The sequence below is a fragment of the Rhinoraja longicauda genome, chromosome 7 (assembly GCF_053455715.1).
Source record: "Rhinoraja longicauda isolate Sanriku21f chromosome 7, sRhiLon1.1, whole genome shotgun sequence".
Taxonomy (NCBI): domain Eukaryota; kingdom Metazoa; phylum Chordata; class Chondrichthyes; order Rajiformes; family Arhynchobatidae; genus Rhinoraja; species Rhinoraja longicauda.
The window spans coordinates 62,366,016-62,386,740 of record NC_135959.1 but is presented as its reverse complement, the minus strand read 5'-3'; the positions used below and the strand labels follow the sequence as shown (position 1 = coordinate 62,386,740).

Genomic DNA, 20,725 nt, shown 5'->3' with positions numbered 1-20,725 from the left:
CTCATTCAACTGCCTGGTATACCTATAACCTGTGATATTATTCTCCAACAAATGCCACAAGTTTGCACCATGAATGGCAGTCCCTTCCCGTTGACTTCAGGTAAATTTATGGGAATGCAGTACGGTATTTTTGTAAGAAAAAAAAGAAATTTATCTGGACGAAAATGTTTTATCCTCTGCAGAGTATCCAGTTGTCACTGCTGACTGAAAGGGGGATGGGAGAAGCTGTCCAGGAATTTGTTGACAAGGAAGAAAAAGATGCTATTGACGAACTAGTAAAATTTCAATTGGAGAAGACACAGCGGTTTTTGAAAGAGCGGAGAATTGATGCCATTGAGGACAAGATTGACGAAGAGGTAATTGGTGCTGATGGTTCACCATATCTGTACCAGGAAATGCTGGCCTGCATTTGTGAGTCCAAGTTTAATTCAGAAAAATATCCCAAAACACCTGACAGGTGTATAACTAAAATAAATGTATATTAAATCACAGAAGATATTATCAGGAATCGGCAAAATCTTGTTCCATGGAGTGTTATTAATCAACATCTGAAACGAGGTGGAGGGACTTGAGGTTTAACAAGAGAATTCCAGTGTGTAGCCGTGGAAGCCCAGGGCAGAGCTGCCAATGGTTGGGTGAAAGTGAGATCAGAGAGATGGGGTTGGACGTTGATGGGGAAAGAAGTCTGAGAGGGAATTATTATTATTGAAATTCATCCATGACAGAGTGCATCGGTTTTCATTTCTCAAAATTCTTCATAGTTTGGGAAGGAACTAATCGTTTGTAAAATGTATATAACAGAATGTTTGACAAGCAGGAATGGAGAACTTGGGAGAGGCAGGGCAAACGCTGTTCAGTTTGAAAGTGGAAGCTGACATCATGTTTGCAGATTACATTGTCATGGGGCCACACGAAGAGAAATGGCCATAAGGTAGATCGGTGGGGAGTTTGTGAGAAGTGGGTTAGGGACTCTCGGGTAATGCAGTGGGCATGAAAGCTAATTCTCAAGATGCTCTGCCAGGAGTTGGATAGATAAGTGTGGTACAAAGGTGCAGAGAAGAGTCATTCAAGTAGGCAAGTGCAATGTTTGCTCGCTGCTACTGATTTTAATATTCCTAAGTACCTCCCTCCCCACTAATTCCTTGAAATTTCTGGGGTTAACTTTTATTCTTTTACAGCAAAATGCCAATTTAATTCATTTGTCAACTCCTTGTTTTTCGTTACTAATTCCCCAGTCACATTTTCTATAGGATCATCCATCAGTTTAACTTTTCCTACAACCATTGAAATTTTTACTATCTGGTTTGTCTTACTGCCTGGTTGTATTTCATATTCCATTTTTGTCAAACATTTTTTTAAAAATTGATACTACTTTTAAAGTTTTTAACTAAAGTAAAATTGTGGTTCCACCCATGGAATATTTTGATTTTGTGTACCCTGAAAGATTCCCTTAAACATCTGTCACGGCATTGCAATTAACTGATTCTTTACACTAAAAAATTTAGTTCGTTTTTCGTCATTGTCATAGAGTCATACAGCATGAAAACAGGCCCTCGGCCCAAATCATCCACGCCGATCAAGATACCACATTTAGGCTGCTAGCATTTTCCCATGTTTGCCCCAATATTCCTACAAATCTTTCCTATCCATGTACATGTCCAAGTGCCTTTGAAAAGTTGCTATTATACCTACCTCCACCACCTCATCTGACAACTCATTCCATATACCCACCACCTGAGTGAAACAGTTGCCCCCTGTTAAATCTTGCCCCTCTCTCATCCTGAAGCCATGTTTTTGATTCCCCTACACTGGGTAGAGGAATATCGTGCATTCACCCTATTAATTCCCCTCATGATTTCATGCACATCTGTAAGATCACCCCTCAGCCTCCTGCACTCCAAGGAATAACCTCCTTCCCAACCTCTCCTTATAGCTCAGGCCCTCGTCTTTTCTGCATTCTATCCAGCATAATGACATAAACCAATAATGACATTAGTGAGTTATTTTTATGCGCTCACAATTGTCCTTATTTAAATTTAAAATACCATTCTTAGTCTTCTCTCCCACAAGCCAAAAGATACCTACACAAAGAGTTCATTGATTAATTGTGCTGCTCTGCAAGATACTACGTTGTTCGGACTGTTCTATCATTGGTTCCTGAAAATGCTCATAATACGCAAAATCTGTAAAGTGGAGCAGAACATACGAAAATGTGAATGATCCTTGTTACTGTCTAGTGACTCTGCTGTGCACTCAAGCACATTTTGAAAAAAAAAACAGGACAAGGATCAAATGCGATGTCCATGATCAGAAAGTTAACCATCACTCCAGAATGTCACATGAAGAATAATCACTGAGGGAAATTGTGTAGTAATCCTAAAATGCCAATAGATGATGCAAGTGAGCTTTGTAACTCTGGTAAAACAAGGTTTAATTTAATTTGCTTGTGACCACTTATATTTCTGTTTCAAGAGACTACAGCCGTACTTGGTGGTACATGGACATAAGTATTACATTATGTACGTGATTAACAATAAATTGGCGTATCATCCAATTAAATTTACATTTTAAGAAATCCAGCAGACTGTTAGATATGAGTGCCTCTAGCTAATCTTTCTCCTGAGACATCTACCACCTGCATTCACTATGTCTGGGTGGAGTGGATCAAGAATGAATTTGTACTGCTACACTATGTAGGGACAATAGAAAATGTAGTTTAGTTCAGTTTATTATTGTCAGTTGTATCGAGGTACAGTGAAAAGCTCTTTTGTTGTATCCTATCCAGTCAAGGAGAAGACTACTACACATGATTACAATCAAGCAATCCACAGTGTAGACTCAGGATAAAGGGCATAACATTTAATGCAAGATAAAGTCAGATTAAAGATAGTTCAAAGGTTTCCATTGAGATAGATGGAACGTAGGAACTGATGAGAGGACGGTTCAATTGCCTGATATTAGCTGGGAAGAAACTGTCTCTGAATGTGGAAGGTATGCATTTTCAAACTTCTGTCCCTCTTGCCTGATGGGAGAGGGGAAAAGAGAGAGTGTCTGCGCTGAGATTGGTCCTTGATTATGCTGGTGGTCTTGCCAAGGCAGCGTGACTTTTGTAAGCAGGTTATGTTGAAGCCACCTTGGTTCCACCTGTTCCCGGGGAGCCCCGCGTGCGGCGGGAGTGTCCCGGAGAGCCGTGCGCGCCGGGAGCCTCGGTGCTGGTGGGGCCTCGTGGTTGATGAGCGTGAGGGGGAAGGGGAAGACAATGGAGGACCTGGCTTGGGGGGACCGCCATGAAGAACAATGGGGACCCAGCGTGGGGGGACCACCGTGAGGGACGGTGGGGGAACAAAAGGGGAGTTTAGAATCCTCTGCCCATCAGTTTCCTACCAATCCTATCAGTCCTGCACATTAATCAAGTAATCAACTAACTTGCCTGTCTGGGATGTGGGAGGAAACTGGAGCACCAGAGGAAGCTCGGGTGGAACGTGCAAACTCCACAAAGACTGAACGAGGTGGCAGGAGGATAGGACCAAGCTCACGCAGTTGCAGCTGTGATACGGCAGCTCTACTAACTGCGCCACTGTGACACCCTTGGATTACTCTTCAAATCATTGTGCAAGTTATGGAGAAGAGAATTAAAATCATACTAACCATTTTTAAAAAGAAAAACAAGTTCATTGCAGTCCAACCATCTTTTTAAATGATTGTATGTGTGCAACTGCACATGCACAAGTTCTAAAACAAATGTCTTCCGCCAAAATGCTCTCCCTGCTGTCCATCCACTACTTTTATTCATGCAAGTCATGAAAGTGGGAAATCCATTGGATTGTGAAATTATTAGTCGAGATTGTGACCAGATTCAACCTGTATTTGTCCATATACAGTTGCATGCATACAATCATTTACAAAGATGGTTAGACTGCAATCAAGACTGAAAACCTTGGCTAGTTTTCTTCACCAGGCCTTCTGAGGGTTGAAAGTCCTTGACCGCATTTAGGCAGAGATCTCAACGCAAGCATTTGAAGTTCAAATGATTAAAGCCACAATCGTGATAACTATGCAGTTAAAGACAGAACGAATTGTGAAGTAGGTTAAGGTCGTCACATTCTTTAAAAAGATGCAGTTGCTCCTGAGTTGTAAGAAAAGAAAATGCCTGGAGTACAAGAAAGAAGGCTAAATAGTGGAGGACAATGGCAGAGACGTTTTACTCCTTTTATACTTTGTCACGCTCAGTCCAATATGCATGAAAATAACTGATATTAACTATCGTGTGTAAGATCCCTGGGACAGGTGGACCTGGAAGGCTAATTTTTTTTCCAATTTGAATACCCTCACCTCACTGTCCAATGATATCTTGTTTTTCTTCTATGAATAAGACTTAATAAGCAATTGTAAGGCCTGAAAGGTCTTTGGTTTCTTGCAACCATACTTCCCACTTTCCTCGGGAATTGCACTCCACTCCTACTGATATTCTTGCTCAGGTTTCTCCCTTTCTCCCCCCTCCCAATCTTCTCTCTGTCACTCTGATCTCTCACCCTCTTCCTCTAATTTCTTTCCACCTCCACATTGTACATTGCACTCACTAGAGATCCACTGACACCAGTCATCTCCTCTCCTTTCCCCTTTGGTTGTCTCATCTTTCCAGCTTGTTCTGATGTATTTTCTTTCCCTGCATCCCCTCTGCGTCCCAACTATCCCTATTCTTTGCCTACTGTTCTCTCTGTTCTCTCATAATTTCTCCAATGGTGAGAGACTGAAGAAGGGGAGATTTCGATGTTGATTGCAAATGCAAGCCCTATTCTAATACTGGAACTTTAAGGGCCACTAAACTGATATGAATGTGCAGTATGTGTTCAGTGATTGAATTCAATTAGATTTGGTATTTGTAGTGGAATAGGTGAGAAGTTGGATAGGAAGGAAATAGAGGGGTATGGGCCAAATGCATGCCAATGGGACTAGCTCAGAATGCCAACTTGTTCAGTATTACACGGTCATCACGGACAGACTGGTTTCTAAACTAACTGATTTAGGACTCTCCCAATCTATCTGTAACTGGATTAAGGACTTCCTGACCAATCGGCCCCAGATGGTCAGATTAGGCCCTCACACATCCTCCATTCTCACAATCAGCACCGGCTGCCCACAAGGATGCGTGTTGAGCCCTCTTCTCTACGCCCTTTACACCCATGACTGCACCCCCACTCATCCTACCAACACCATCATCAAGTTTGCGGATGACACGACTGTGGTTGGACTCGTCTCAGGAGATGACGAGACAGCCTACAGAGATGAAGTCCAAAAACTGATAGGATGGTGTGCGGAAAACAATCCTTCCAAGACAAAAGAACTCATAATAGACTTCCGAAGACACAATATGGGCTACACACCACTGCATATCAGCGGGGTTTGTGTGGAAAGGGTCCCTGCCTTCAAGTTCCTGGGCACGCATATTGCTGAGGATCTCTCCTGGACCACAAACACCATAGCGGCAGTCAAAAAGGCACAGCAGCGGCTCTACTTTCTGAGGATCCTCAGGAAGAACAACCTGCAAGAGCAGCTGCTAGTGACTTTCTACCGTTGCACCATCGAGAGTGTGCTGACGTACTGTATTTTTATGTGGTACACCAGCAGCTCAGTGGCAGACAAGAAAGCCCTTCAGAGGGTCATCAACTCTGCAAAGAAAATCATTGGTTGCCCACTGCCCTCTCTAGAGGAACTTTACTCCCTCCGCTGCCTCAGCAGAGCAGCTAACATCCTGAGGGATCCTTCCCACCCTGGTCATCAGCTGCTCCAACTGCTGCCCTCTGGTAGATGGTTCAGGTCCATTACATCACGGACTAATAGACTCAAGAACAGTTTCTACCCCAGTGTCATACGTGAGCTGAACACTGCCAGACACTCACATAAAACTGAATGGAAGGAACGGAACTGATCGGAACACTGTCAGTTACTTGTCAGAAAACATAAGCCTCAATTTAATACAAGTTTACATTCTACTGCACTTGTATTGCTTAACATTTGCTAAACTTATTACATGTTACAACCGACCGCACCTTATATATAATTACATTCTTTCTTTTTTTAAATTTTTTAAACGGCACTTGCAATATGTTAGCTCTCATTGCTGTGCAATAACTTGCTGTCTTGATTGCACTGTACACTGCCTCGACCGTATTGTAATTGTTTTGTCTATATTGTATTAGTCAGTTTGTTTAATTCAGTAGATCAGGTTTAGCTTGTTATGGATAAAGGTTTATCCTTTGTACTGTCTGCTGTGTGTGATTGCATCATCTGGACTGCTTTAATTTCGCTGTACTTTGTGTAGTGACAATAAACGTTTTTACATTTTTACAATTTACAATTACAATTAATAGATTGGGCCATAGGCTGTGTTTCCATGCTGTTTCATTCTATGCTTTCAAATTTATTGGAATGACAAACCTGAAAAATTAAATGGTTAAAGTGACCACCTTTCAACTGGTTAATACTTGATTATAATGTTAAGAGAACATCATCTGGTCTGGTTATTGGAGTGGGGAAGACATGTTTACGTTTGTAATTTATCACGTATACTGATCATCTCTGATCATTTTAACTTTCAGGTGCGGCAATTTCGTGAAATACGAAGAAAAAACATGGCAGAAGAAGATGAAGAGGTTAAAGAAGTATGTATTGTATTTTTATGTGTCTATTAAACCTTTTCTAGTTTTAAATAACAAAGGTGTGGTGCTATTTTCACTCCCTGTTTCTGAACTTGCGCAGTGCGATATTACTCGAGTGATTTTTCTCTCTAAATTACAATGGTGCTGTTTTGCTGTCCTGTGAATTTACAGGTCCAAATTTAATCCCTGTATACCCAGAGACTGTACATTTATCGCTAGATGAGATTATTATCCAAGATCCCTCTTTTGTTGAGTTATGCATACACACTTTCCCTGATCCCTAGTGTCATAAAGTGGTACCAGCACGGAAATAGGTTCCTCAATCCACTATGTTCGTGCCACCTTCCTCACTTTTCCTCTTCTCTTTATTTATCCACACTTTAATTTATGCACATTTGATCGAAGGTCTTGCGATTTTTAAATACTTGCCCCGAAGCTGTTTAAATGTCATGCGCGTATATGCATCCACCACCTCTTTTTAAATATATAAATAATTCTGGTCTTCTCTAAACGTAGAACAGTAAAGCGCAGAAACATGACCATTGGCACATGATGTCTTTTACTTCTCACTTTAAACATACGCCCTCTGGCCTGAGACAGGCCAGCAAAATTATCTAAAATTCATATTGCATAGCTAAGTATTTTTATATGCTTCAGGTAGTATTTTATTAAAATTACTATTGCACTTACAAATGTATAGCCCAAGAACTGTATCCGTATGTTGTCCATGTGCTTGGTTGTTGGGCCTGGGTTTACAACCCTCTAGCTCTACAATGGTTTGTGTAACTTTCTGGGCGCTAGGGTCCAGAACACATCATCAGGGGCATTCTGACTCCTTGTGGAAACCCCTCCCCTCTGATGGTTTGTGTAAAACCCTCCTCCTTGTCACAATATTTTCTATAATCTTCTAACCCCTCATCCTCAAAGTCACCACTGGTCCTCACTTCACCCATAAGATGCTCTCTCACATTCATTTGCCTCCACAAGCAAGAGGTTCCATAAACACACCCTACTCCTTCTCCACCCCATGGTGGTTTCTGTGGTTGCGCCAATGGGAGTTTGTCAAAACCCTATTTCCTCACCACCAGACAATTTTTCCTTTAAATTCATGTCTCCACTTATCCCCTAATCCCTGTCCCTACAGTGGTCTCTTTAATCTTAATTGTCCATTCACATCACCTCCACCAATCCTCTCTATGACCTACGCCATAAAAACCTCTTAAGGCCATTTCAAGCAAGTCACTGTTTCTAACCCTCAGTATGGCATGACAAGTTTCAAAAGGAAACTAAAAAACGAAGATAGATTCAAAAAGCTGGAGTAACTTGGGGGGACAGACTGCATCTCTGGAGAGAAGGAATGGGTTGGCGTTTCGGGTCGAGATCGTTCTTCAGACCTGTCTCAACCTGAAACGTCACCCATTCCCTCTCTCCAGAGACGCTGCCTGTCCCGCTGAGTTACTCCAGCATTTTGTGTCTATCTTCGGTTTAAACCAACATCTACAGTTCCTTCCTACACATAAAAAACAAAATCTACAGATGCTGGAAATCTGAAATGAAAACTTGAAATGCCGGTAACACTCAGCAAGTTAAGCGGAATCTCTAATTATGTATTTGGAGGGAACTGTGACACTCTTGCATGTAACTGTCCTTCATAACTTTGTGTATGTATAAATCTACCAGTATTTGGATGGGCAGAGACTGATTAGAAATAGTCAGCATGGTCTTGTACATGAGAAATTGTCTCTCATGTATCTGATAATTTTTTTGAAGAGGTCAAGAAAGAAGAAAAAAGGCAGTGGACATTGCCTATATGAACTTTTGCAGGACCTTTGTCAAAGTCCCACATGGTAGGCTATTATGGAAGGTTACATCTCATGGAAACCAAGGTGAATTAGCCAATTGGATTAATTGTGGAGGATTGTTGTGCTGGTTTGAGGCCTGGGTCCACTATTTTTTGTTGTCTAAATTGTTAATATAGATAACTATGTGGTTAATACTGTTAATAAATTGTAGATGATTCAAAATTTGGTGGTATAGTGAAGAGTGAGGAAGGGTATCTCTTTACAACAGAATCTCGATCAGTTGGCCAAGGAATGGCAAATGGAATTTAACTCTGACAAGTTGTTGCACTTGGTGTCTCAGGCCAGGGCGGGACTTGCACAGTAAATTATAGAGCTCTGGAGTGTGTTGTTGAATATAGAAATGTAAGAATATAGGCGCATGGTTCTCTGAAAGTGACGATCCAAGTGGACAGGGTGGTGAAGAAAATGATTTGGCACACTTGCCTTCTTTGGGAAGGGAATGAGTACAGACATTGGGACTTCATGATACAGCTGTACAAGTTGTAGCTGAGACCACATTGTGTACAGTTGTCGTCATATAGCCAAAGAAGTATGTCTTTAGTTTGGAAAGGGTGAAGAGAATCACTGGGACGTTCCCTGGATTTGTGGGCCTGAGTTATGGGGAGAGCTCAGATAGGCTGGGGCTTTTTTTCTTTGGAGTTAGGAGGTTGCCCAGTCTCTTGCTCCAGAATGATTGGAGCAGGTATGTAAATTGTTTGCCAGAAAGGAGATTGTGGAGGTCCTCCTTAATTGATAATCTCTAAGATCATATTACAGCTACACTTTCTGCACTAGAGTTAAAATGAATATTATCATATTAAGGTGGACCATGTTAATCTTGTTTGGTTTTGAATTATTCGTGGAGGAACAAATAGTCAGCATGTAGAGGCTTAGATTATTAGATAATACAAATTCTCTTGTCACTTATTTGTTCCTCAATTGGCCAGATTTTTAAAAAGAGTAAATCTTCTTGCACCATTCAAATCAACGGTGGTATTCTTTGCTGTCTTAACAATGTCATCCTTGGCATTATATAGTTGCTTTAACTGCCCATTTTGAAATATTCATTTGCAAACATTTATCCTTGGCATTATATAGTTGCTTTAACTGCCCATTTTGAAATATTCATTTGCAAACATTTATCTTTTTTTACTGTCATTTCTAATCACCTGGTTCAAAATTATAACAATGCAAAAAAAATCATTTGAATTGTGATCAAGATTGCTTCTTTCCTTAGTTAACCATGATCCAAAGTTGACAAATGGGCTCCCTTAAATTATTTTCTAATGGAATTTGATGTAAATAAAGCAGTCATTACATACTTGATTATTTCTTGTTTAATGTCACTGTAATAAATATTTTTTCTGATTGGCTCTACTTTTCCCCATAAATGAAAGGCAATCACTCGAGCGAGGGCAAATAGAGCTGAAGGGAAAGGAGTCTCGTCATTCGGTAGTGATGATGACATGGATTGTATAGACAATATTGATGAAAGAAATGCAGACTCAGATGGAAATACAATATTCCTTACCAGAGAGCGAGGAAGAGGAAGGGGCAGTTCCCGAAGCCAGAGTTCTTCCACTGGAAGAGGAGGATCTAGAAGAGGGGGCAGTAAGTATTGTTTGCATTTTTAAAAATGTCACAAAATTGTCAGGGAAAAGGCCAGCTAGTCCATCAAACCAGACCCGAGTAAGTAGCTGGCAGCACCATCATTGTCAAAAACTTCTCAATCTCTCAGTCATGTGGTCTTATGGGAGATTAAAAAGTGAAAATATATCCAGAGAATTCCTCCCTGACCTGATATAATCAGTTAATCAAAATCACTCCAGGTAATAAGTTAGACCAAACATCATTTAATTGACACCAACGTTTAGGAATTAGAGATACAAGATACTGCAGATGCTGTAATCTTGAGCAAAATGCAACGTGATTTGGTTGGTTTATTTTTGTCACGTGTTCCGAGATACACAAAAAAAAATTGTTTGTCTGCTATGCCATGCACGAGTACAGTCAAACTGTTCATGAGTACAACAGTGCAAAAAGAGAAAGGAAACAGAGTGCAGAATACAGTGTTACAGCTACAGAAAAAGAGCAGATATAGAAAAAAATGCAGAGGCCACAGTGATGGAGATTGGGAGATAGGGAATACATTCTAGGGTTATGAAGTCTGCTCAAGAGATTGATAACAGCAAGGAAGAAGCAGTTATTCAATCTGGTGGGACGTGTATCCTTAGCCCAACAGGGGTTTGACATGAATGCCGCAGACGGATTACACCTGGGAATCGACCTCGCAATTCATCCATGGTTTCTGGTTGGGGAATACACATATTGTCTTCTTTGGTATACAGACCTATACACACGCTGCTAAGCTCTGATAGCAGTGGCATATTCATGTAGGTTAGCCACAGATTCCTTGAATATGGACCCGTCCATCGACTCAAAACAGTCACGAAGGGTATCATATGTTTCCTCGGTCCAGCACAACACGACTTTCTGTACCAGATCCTCTTCAGTTTTTGCATGTAGGCAGGGAGTGAAGCATAGCGAGATGATTAGATTTACCAAAGTCCGGTCTGGGAATGGTCGATATGCTTTGTTGATGGTTGTGCAGCAGTGGTTGAGGGTGTTGAGGCCTCTGGTTGGGTCGGAGACCTGCTGATAGTATTTTAGCAGCACGTTCTTGAGGTTGGCGTGATTAAAGTACCCAGCTGTTATGAACAAGGCATCTGGGTACTTCATTACAAGCTATTGGTGACTGTAAAATGTCAATTATAATCAATAAAGTATTTTTTATTTCAAGACTTGATCATGTAAACATTTTTCTTTCAGTCCTTTTAGAGCATTATGGGTCATTTTCCATTGAGACTGCACACTATTCTTTACCTCTTTGGCAAAAGTGCAGTGGAAATCCTTCCGAGACGGTGGTCTTTGGAACAGACCACCTAACAACCTTTTCCCTTTCCAGCACTATCACCCATCACTTTTACCCACCTACCTTGAAATCTAACCCTCCGTTATGATTTTTAATGAGTTAGTTCATTGTAATTTACTTTCCAAAATAATCAGAAATGTTCACAGTAAAAAAAAAAAGATAGCCTGAATGCTTAACTTTCAAAGTATATATTCAGTTATAATTTGAAAGGCAAATTACTCAATCAAATACTGCCTGTAAACAATTGAAAACAATTGTTTTCATAGTAAAATGATTTGGGCCTACTCTGAGGGAACTGCATTTTTTCTGATTATGATGATAAGCTTCTTTTATTCACCAGGAAGCAGTGGAAAGGAAACTGGCAAAGAGTCAAAGGGCGGCAACAGCAGGGCGTACAAGGCTCCAGTAGTTACACAAACAAAGAATAAATCGATCAAAGAAGGTAGGCCAATCAGTATGTTCGACACTGCAGATTCTTCAAATATTAAACTTTTATTTATAGTACAGTAACTATCTTTTTTTGTACTGAGGGTTTCTTTTGACTTCCATTGCCTTCCCAATGCAATTATCATGTTGAAAGTATGACATTCTTAATGTTCACAGACCATTTTTATTCTGCACAGTGATTGACTGAAGGAAAGTAAATTTAAAATTAATTATAAGTGTCTCAGTCCTTGAATTCCACATCTCTGGGCTCTTCTAAAATCCTGTGTTACCATGTGGTTCTACAACATATCCCCCATTAATTTATATGAATATTTATTTTACGCAGTGGTGGGGTGACAATTCCTGTTTTATCTGCCTGTCGGGGAATATCCAGCTAGTGCAAAACCATTATGCCTGAAGTGCTTTGATTGTTGAGCTCAGATTTTGTCTGTGGAGTTATCCAAACACCTATAGATAATGCTGAATGAACACTTTTCAATACTAATGTTTATTGCTTTAAGTGAAATAATTTTGAGCAGGACATAATTCTAACTTATGCATTCTAGTTTTTGTTAAAATAATTATAGATTTTAGAACTGCCTATTAACAGATGGGTGTTCCAGAATACATTTTCCACCTTTCTGATTGTCAAGAGCATTACTGATAACCATTTTTTTCCTTACCAGCTTTTAAAGCATCAAGCCACCAACCAGCACAGACCATGCCCATAGAGGTATGACAATGAATTCTTTATTAAACATTCGATATCTAAAATTGTTTAACATTCAGACAACTTAGTGTTTTGTAGCTGGGAGACATGACAAAAGTGCAGCAATACTGATCTGAGGGATGACTGCAGAGGAACATCTGGAACCAGCCAGGAAAGGAATAGGGAGAAACAGATTATTGATATTGGTTTATTATTGGCAAGTGTACAGAGTTACAGTGGGGAAAAAAACATGTTAGTGTGCTCTCCAATTGAACAATATCATACTACTCTCCATGAGTACAATCAAACCATAAACAGGTACAATAAAAGGAGGGCAAAAGTGGGCAGAGGGAATGGAGAAAATGTGAGGTTTGTTCTAATGAGCTACCCAATTCTTCCTTAAGCCGAGTCTGATATTGTCCTGCAAATGTTGATTTGGATGAGATATCAGTTACTCCAATTCTCATCGTTCATAAAATGTGTCCTCTGAGGGAAGGATTGGAGTTGGCATTGCATGCACTCGGAACTCTGGGCTGGTTGTGGTGGGGGAATAGACAATAGACAATAGGTGCAGGAGTAGGCCATTCGGCCCTTCGAGCCAGTGACTGAGATTTGAAATTGACCTTTTTAGATAGATGGGTAGAAGTCGTGAGCATTGATTCATTCCATGACACGGAAATCATCTTCCCCAGATGACTTTATTGCAAAAGGATTTGAATGAAAGATTGCCATCGTCATTGTTCCTGATGAGACTGCACCTGGAATGTTATGTGTAAGACTGCCTTCCATGCCTAATGAAGGATATGTTGGCCACAGAGGGAGGGCAATAAAGGCTCACCAGACTGGTTCCCAGGAAAAGGATTTGAACTATGCGGGGAAATTAATCAGAGTGGGTCTTTGCGATCAGCTCTCATTCTTCCTTTGAACCATACAGGGTTTGACAGAGTACATGTTAAGATGATGTTCCCCTGGCTGGAGAGTTTAGAACAAGGGATCACAGTCCCAAAATACGATGACAGCCATTCCTGACTCAAATTTTGTACCTAGAAGATAATAAATCTTTGAAGTTTTCTATCCAAGATAGCTATGAAGAATCGCTGAACTCATTTCATTCAGATGGGTTTTGCAGTATTGGAGGGAATCTGCTAATGTGGATTTAGTGCAGAAAAGTGGAACTGACACACAGTGCCCTCCATAATGTTTGGGACAAAGACCCATCATTTATTTATTTGCCTCTGTACTCCACAATTTGAGATTTGAATAGAAAAAATCACATGTGGTTAAAGTGAACATTGTCAGATTTTATTAAAGGCCATTTTATACATTTTGGTTTCACCATGTAGAAATTACAGCTGTGTTTATACATAGTCCCCCCCATTTCAGGGCATCATAATGTTTGGGACACATGGCTTCACAGGTGTTTGTAATTGCTCAGATGTGTTTAATTGCTTCCTTAGTGCAGGTATAAGAGAGCTCTCAGCACCTAGTCTTTCCTCCAGTCTTTTCATCACTTTTTGAAACTTTTATTACTGTTTATCAACATGAGGACCAGAGTTGTGCCAATGAAAGTCAAAGAAGCCATTATGAGACTGACAAACACGAATAAAACTGTTCGAGACATCAGCCAAACCTTAGGCTTACCAAAATCAACTGTTTGGAACATCATTAAGAAGAAAGAGAGCACTAGTGAGCTTACTAATCGCAAAGGGACTGGCAGGCCAAGGAAGACGCCACAGCTGATGACAGAAGAATTCTCTCCATAATAAAGAAAAATCCCCAAACACCTGTCTGACAGATCAGAAACACTCTTCAGGAGTCAGGTGTGGATTTGTCAATGACCACTGTCCGCAGAAGACTTCATTAACAGAAATACAGAGGCTACACTGCAAGATGCAAACCACTGCTTAGCTGCAAAAATAGGATGGCCAAGTTACAATTTGCCAAGAAGTACTTAAAAGAGCAACCACAATTCTGGAAAAAGGTCTTGTGGACAAATAAACAATAGGTGCAGGAGTAGGCCATTCGGCCCTTCGAGCCAGCACCGCATTCACCGTGATCATGGCTGATCATCCACAATCAGTACCCCGTTCCCACCTTCTCCCCATATCCCTTGACTCCACTATCATTAAGAGCTCTATCTAACTCTCTCTTGAAAGCATCCAGGGAATTGGCCTCCACTGCCTTCTGAGGCAGAGTTCCAAAATTTCACAACTCTGAGTGAAAAAGTTTTTCCTCATCTCCGTTCTAAATGGCCTACCCCTTATTCTTACACTGTTGCCCCTGGTTCAGGACTCCCCCAACATTGGGAACATGTTTCCTGTCTCTAGCATGTCCAATCCCTTAATCTTATATGTTTCAATAAGATCCCCTCTCATCCTTCTAAATTCCAGTGTATACAAGCCTAGTCGCTCCAGTCTTTCAACATACGACAGTACGGGAATTAACCTCGTGAACCTACGCTGCACTCCCTCAATAGTAAGAATGTCCTTCCTCAAATTTGGACCAAAACTGCACACAATACTCCAGGTGTGGTCTCACTAGGGCCCTGAACAACTGCAGAAGGCCCTATTTACTCCTATACTCAACTCCTCTTGTTATGAAGGCCAACATTCCATTGGCTTTCTTCACTGCCTGCTGTACCTGCATGCTTACTTTCAGTGACTGATAAACTAGGACACCCTCCTTGTACTTCTGATAAACTAGGACACTCTCCTTGTACTTCCCCTTTTCCTAACTTGACACCATTCAGATAACGATCTGCCTTCCTGTTCTTACCACCAAACTGGATAACCTTATTTATCCACATTATACTGCATCTGCCATGCATCCGCCCACTCACACAACCTGTCCAAGTGAGACGAAGATTAACATATCAGAGTGATGGCAAGAGCAAAGTGTGGATGAGAGAAGGAACTGCCCAAGATCCAAAACATACCACCTCATGTGAAACACGGTGGTGGGGGTGTTATGGCCTGGGCATGTATGGCGGCTGAAGGTACTGGCTCACTTATCTTCATTGATGATACAACTGCTGATGGTAGTAGCTTAATGAATTTAGATACATCCTATCTGCTCAAGTTCAAACAAATGCCTCAAAACTCATTGGCCGGCGGTTCATTCGACAGCAAGACAATGATCCCGAACATACTCCTAAAGCAACAAAGGAGTTTTTCAAAGCTTAAAAAAGGTTCAATACTTGAGTGGCCAAGTCAATCACCCGATCTGAACCCAATTGAGCATGCCTTTTATATGCTGAAGAGAAAACTGAAGGGGACTAGGCCCCAAAACAAGCATAAGCTGAAGATGGCTGCAATACAGGCCTGGCAGTGCATCACCAGAGAAGACACCCAGCAACTGGTGATGTCCATGAATCGCAAACTTCAAGCAGTCATTGCATGCAAAGGAAACGAATGAATGAGTTTATTGGCCAAGTATGCATATACAAGGAATGTGCCTTGGTGCTCCGCTCACAAATGACAACACAAACATACAGTTAACAATTAAGAATAAAGCATAAACACATCAAAACAATAAGGATACACCATTACGGTCTACACATGTGGGTGAAAATAAACCAGAGCAAAAAAGAGACTACAGACTTTGGTTATTGAGTAGACCAATCACTCATGGGGAAAAAAGCTGTTTTTATGTCTGGCTGTGGCTGCTTTGACAGTCCGGAGTCGCCTTCCAGAGGGAAGTGCTTCAAATAGTTTGTGGCCAGGGTGAGAGGGGTCAGAGATGATCTTGCCCGCTCGCTTCCTGGCCTTTGCAGTGTACAGTTCGTCAATGGGGGGAAGGTTGCAGCCAGCAACCTTCTCAGCTGTGCGAACGATTAGTTGCAGCCTCCGGATGCCATGCTTGGTGGCTGAGCCAAACCAGACCATGATGGAGAAGGTGAGGACGGACTCAATGATAGCAGTATAGAATTAGACCATCATTGCCTGTGGCAGATTGTGTTTCCTCAGCTGCCGGAGGAAGTACATCCTCTGTTGGGCCTTTTTGACTGTGGAGTCGATGGTGGCCCCTCATTTAAGGTCCTTGGAGATGATGGTTCCAAGGAACTTAAATGACTCCACAGATGTGACAATGGTGTTGTTGATGGTGAGGAGGGGAGGGGGATCTCTTCGAAAGTCTACAATTAGTTCCACTGTCTTGAGAGCATTAAGCTCCAGGTTGTTGCGATGGCACCAGGACGCCAGCTGTGTCACTTCCCATCTATAGGCAGATTCCTCCCCAACCTGGATCAGTCCAATCAGGGTTGTGTCATCCGCAAACTTGAGGAGCCTGTGGAGGTGCAGTCAGTGTAGAGAGAGTAAAGGAGAGGGGAGAGTACGCAGCCTTGCAGTGCTCCTATGCTGCATCCGAGATGTGCTTTCCCAGCCTCACATGCTGCTTCCTGTCCGTCAGGAAGTTGATGATCCACTGACAGAGGGGTTCAGGCACAGTCAGCTGGGAGAGTTTGTAGTGTAGTAGCTCTGGCACAATGGTGTTAAAAGCAGAGCTAAAGTCCACAAACAGAATCCTGGCATAGGTCCCCTTGCGGTCTAGGTGCTGGAGGATGAAGTGCAGGCCGAGGTTGACTGCGTCATCCACCGATCTATTGGCCCTGTATGCAAACAGCAGGGGGTCCAGCAGGGGGTTTGTTGTGTTTTTCAGCTGGGCCAGCAGGGGGTTTGTTGTGTTTTTCAGCTGGGCCAGCACAAGTCTTTCAAAGGTCTTCGTGACTACAGAGGTAGGTGCGACAGGCCTGTAGTCATTAAGACCAGTGATCCTTGTCTTTTGGGTACAGGGACAATAGTGGAGACCTTGAAGCAGGCAGGGACCGTGCAGGTTTGCAGGGACTGGTTGAAAATGTCTGTGTAGATCGGTGCCAGTTGTTCGGCACAGAGCTTGAGGGTAGAGGGGGAAACATTGTCCGGTCCTGGAGATTTCCGGGATATGCAACAAAATACTAAATCTGACTACTTTCATTTACATGACATTGCTGTGTCCCAAACATTCTGGTGACCTGAAATGGGGGGACTATGTATAAACACAGCTGTAATTTCTACATGGTGAAACCAAAATGTATAAAAATGGACTTTATTAAAATCTGACAATGTGCACTTTAACCACGTGATTTTTTTTCCATTACAAATCTCAAATTGTGGAGTACAGAGGCAAATAAATAAATGATGGGTCTTTGTCCCAAACATTATGGAGGGCACTGTAAAAGATCAGCCATGCCATAATGAGTGGCAGAGCAAGTAGGAGGAGCCACAGCGTAGCTGAAGGGAGATTATTTTGAGCATGTAAAGTCCAATTTAATGATATTTAAATGAGGGGAGGGGTTGATCTGTGTGTCCAAGTCCAAATTAAAGCTGCACTTTTCTCTGGATCGATTTTTTTACACTCCGCATTTTATGGCTTGAAGGCAGTACCTGGGCTTGACAGCCAAGTGTAATAGTTTTGTACATTGTTGCGCAGTATATCTCCCTTGCATTTCATAATGTTTCAAGATTAAAGATAGTACTCGTAACACAATAGACCAAGGCAGAAGTGTGGGAAAGAGGCAAATGGAAGGGAAAGAACCTGAAAAGTCGTGTTTTATTATTACACTAGAGCAAGTGGACCCGACCCGTTGGGCCCAAACCTCTCCTGCATTGGTGCAGCACCCTCTCCTCCCCCTTCCACCTCCCCCCTTCCCCCTCCCCCCTCCCCCCTTCCCCCTCCCCCCTTCCCCCTTCCCCCCTCTCTGCCCCCTTATCCCTCTCTCTGCCCCCTTATCCCTCTCTCTGCCTCCTTACCCCTCTCCCCCCCTTACCCCTCTCCCCCCCTCTCTCCCCCCCCCCCCAACCGTTTTGGCTGTAGTTCAGGAACAAACAAACAAGAGTTTTAGCACGTAGATGTCCCGAAACGGAACAATGAAATTCTCGCTGTTCAGATATTTAAACATCGTGCTCTGTAGTTTGATGGTTGTTGGGAAGAAGCTGTTTCTGAACCTGGATGTTTCAGTATGTGCAAAGAAGGTGAGAAGTGAATTGGGCATAGAGAGAGGAGGGAACAAATGCTAAAAAGCAATCTCCGGTAGGGAGTTTATGAGGAATTTCACAGGAATAATTATTTTCTCAGCTGACATAGCAAACTTAAAAGCAGTGTAGTGATATGCTGTCTTTTCATACATGACAGGATCCACATATCCTCTCCACAGGGCATCACATTTATCTCCGCTGTTCCTCTGATGATGTGGCATGATTGCACTTTAATTTAACCACAGGATTCTTGAGTATCCCATTTCTTTATAAACTGAAATTGCAATGCAATTCATTACAAAGACGACAAATCTCAGTGTGTTGTAAAATACAATTTCAACTTTGAAATTATATTTTACAACACACTGAGATTTTATAGGAGTACAAGTCTTGAGGCAAATAAAATCCTGCAAAATAATTTTTGCAATCCAAGTTAAACTTCAAATCAAGTTTCAGAAGTTGCAGTATTTTGTCAGAAGTGCCATTTCATAATGTGTTTAGTTGGGTGTATTGGCACATGTACCGAGGTACAGTGAAAAACCTTTGCATCGTATCCAGTTAGCCGAAAGACATAAAACAAACGCATGAATTTTTTTAGAAAATTAAAACGTTTGCTAACTGTTGCACATTGCAGATTATCAGTGACGATTCAGATATGGACGATGTTTCTTTACCTAGATCTTCAACACTAAATCAGAGGTATGTAGGCATTGCATGTCGACAAAACATTGTGGGGCTGTAACTCTTAATGATAAATATATATCACTGTAAAATATGAGATACAGTGGATTTAAACAGTGTTCTGGGTAATTTAAAATTATAACATTGTACACCTCACTTATAGTAATGAAGGAATGTTGATGCTTGTATTTATTTAGTGGAAATGAAAATTATATCAACATGCATGCCAATAAATTGGCATTAAAAAACCCCTGTTTATCAGTGAATATTCACAGCACAAATTGAATGCCATTGCTCCCCCCCGAAGGATATTTAATGTAATTGTGTGTTACATTCTGTTTTGAATAGATAAATAATAATTTAAGAACAATTAAGTTAATTGAAAAGCATTTTCAATTTATAATGGACTTTCTTTGTTTCCAGTTTTTGTGAAATATTATGAACAAAAGTGTGTAAGCAATAAACCTGAAACCAAAACACTAGGGAGAAATTTGTGCTTGTTTTATCTCTCTAGATCAGGTGAAATTATTCAAACTTGCTGAGCACATTTTATAGGCATGCTGTCTTGAGAGTAAATCGTTTCTATCATTTTTAAAGATTATTTAAAAATATTTATTGAATTTAGCATGCTTATGAAATTAGTCACAATTCCATAATATAAAATGGCAGATGTCCATTGATTGGGGCCATTTGAAGAAGGCTTTCAAATTGAGCCTTAATTAAAAATAGCATAAATGTTTTTGCATATTAATAAAATACCTTATTTCCTTAGGATATGAATCAAGAACATTAATGTAAATGGTTCAGAGTAGTTTTTTGTCATCTTCAGTCATTTTAAAATTTGGTTCCTCACAGATGGAGGACTAGACACTAAATTATTTGTCCTAATCTCAATTCCGCAGTATTAATTAAGAAATCACTATTCTTGAAACATCAATGAATATCTTTTAAATGCAAAGAGGAAAAATAATTACGATTATTTCAACTGACTGATTGTGATGGTCCATGGAAGATTTTAAACTTGTGATATCTAGAGCCTTATGCTCTGGTCGAAGTATGATTCTCGCTTCGGGAGAAAAATTGCTTAATATGCGGGAGGTCCCAGGATCAAACCCCGGACCATGTTAGGGCGGCACAGTGGCGTAGCGGAGAGCTACTGCCTTACATTGCCAGAGACCCGGGTTTGATCCTGACTACGGGTTCCGTTTTAATAGAGTTTGTACATTCTCCCCTTGACCTGCGTAGGTTTTCTCCATGATTTTTGGTTTCCTTCCACACTCCAAAGATGTACAGGTTTGTAGGGTAATTGGTTTAGTATAAATGTAAAATTGTTCCTAGTGTGTGTAGGGTACTGTTAATGTGCTGGGACCATTGGTCGGTGCGGACTCATGGGCCGAAGGGCCTGTTTCCGCGCTGTATCTCTAAACTAAACTAAAATATCACAAGATTTTTAGCAGACACTTGAA

At 41.2% G+C, this 20,725-nt stretch overlaps 1 protein-coding gene across 2 annotated transcripts in view; it reads left to right on the top strand.

Moving 5' to 3' along the window:
- Window positions 1-20,725, top strand: part of mre11a (MRE11 homolog A, double strand break repair nuclease) — a 61,460-nt gene that overhangs the window by 27,659 nt on the left and 13,076 nt on the right. For both annotated transcript variants that reach the window (XM_078402716.1, XM_078402717.1), the window contains exons 12-17: window positions 183-356; window positions 6,600-6,662; window positions 9,898-10,111; window positions 11,773-11,874; window positions 12,545-12,591; window positions 19,213-19,277. In XM_078402716.1, the coding sequence (XP_078258842.1) occupies window positions 183-356; window positions 6,600-6,662; window positions 9,898-10,111; window positions 11,773-11,874; window positions 12,545-12,591; window positions 19,213-19,277 (665 nt within the window). The remainder of the gene's footprint in view (window positions 1-182; window positions 357-6,599; window positions 6,663-9,897; window positions 10,112-11,772; window positions 11,875-12,544; window positions 12,592-19,212; window positions 19,278-20,725) is intronic.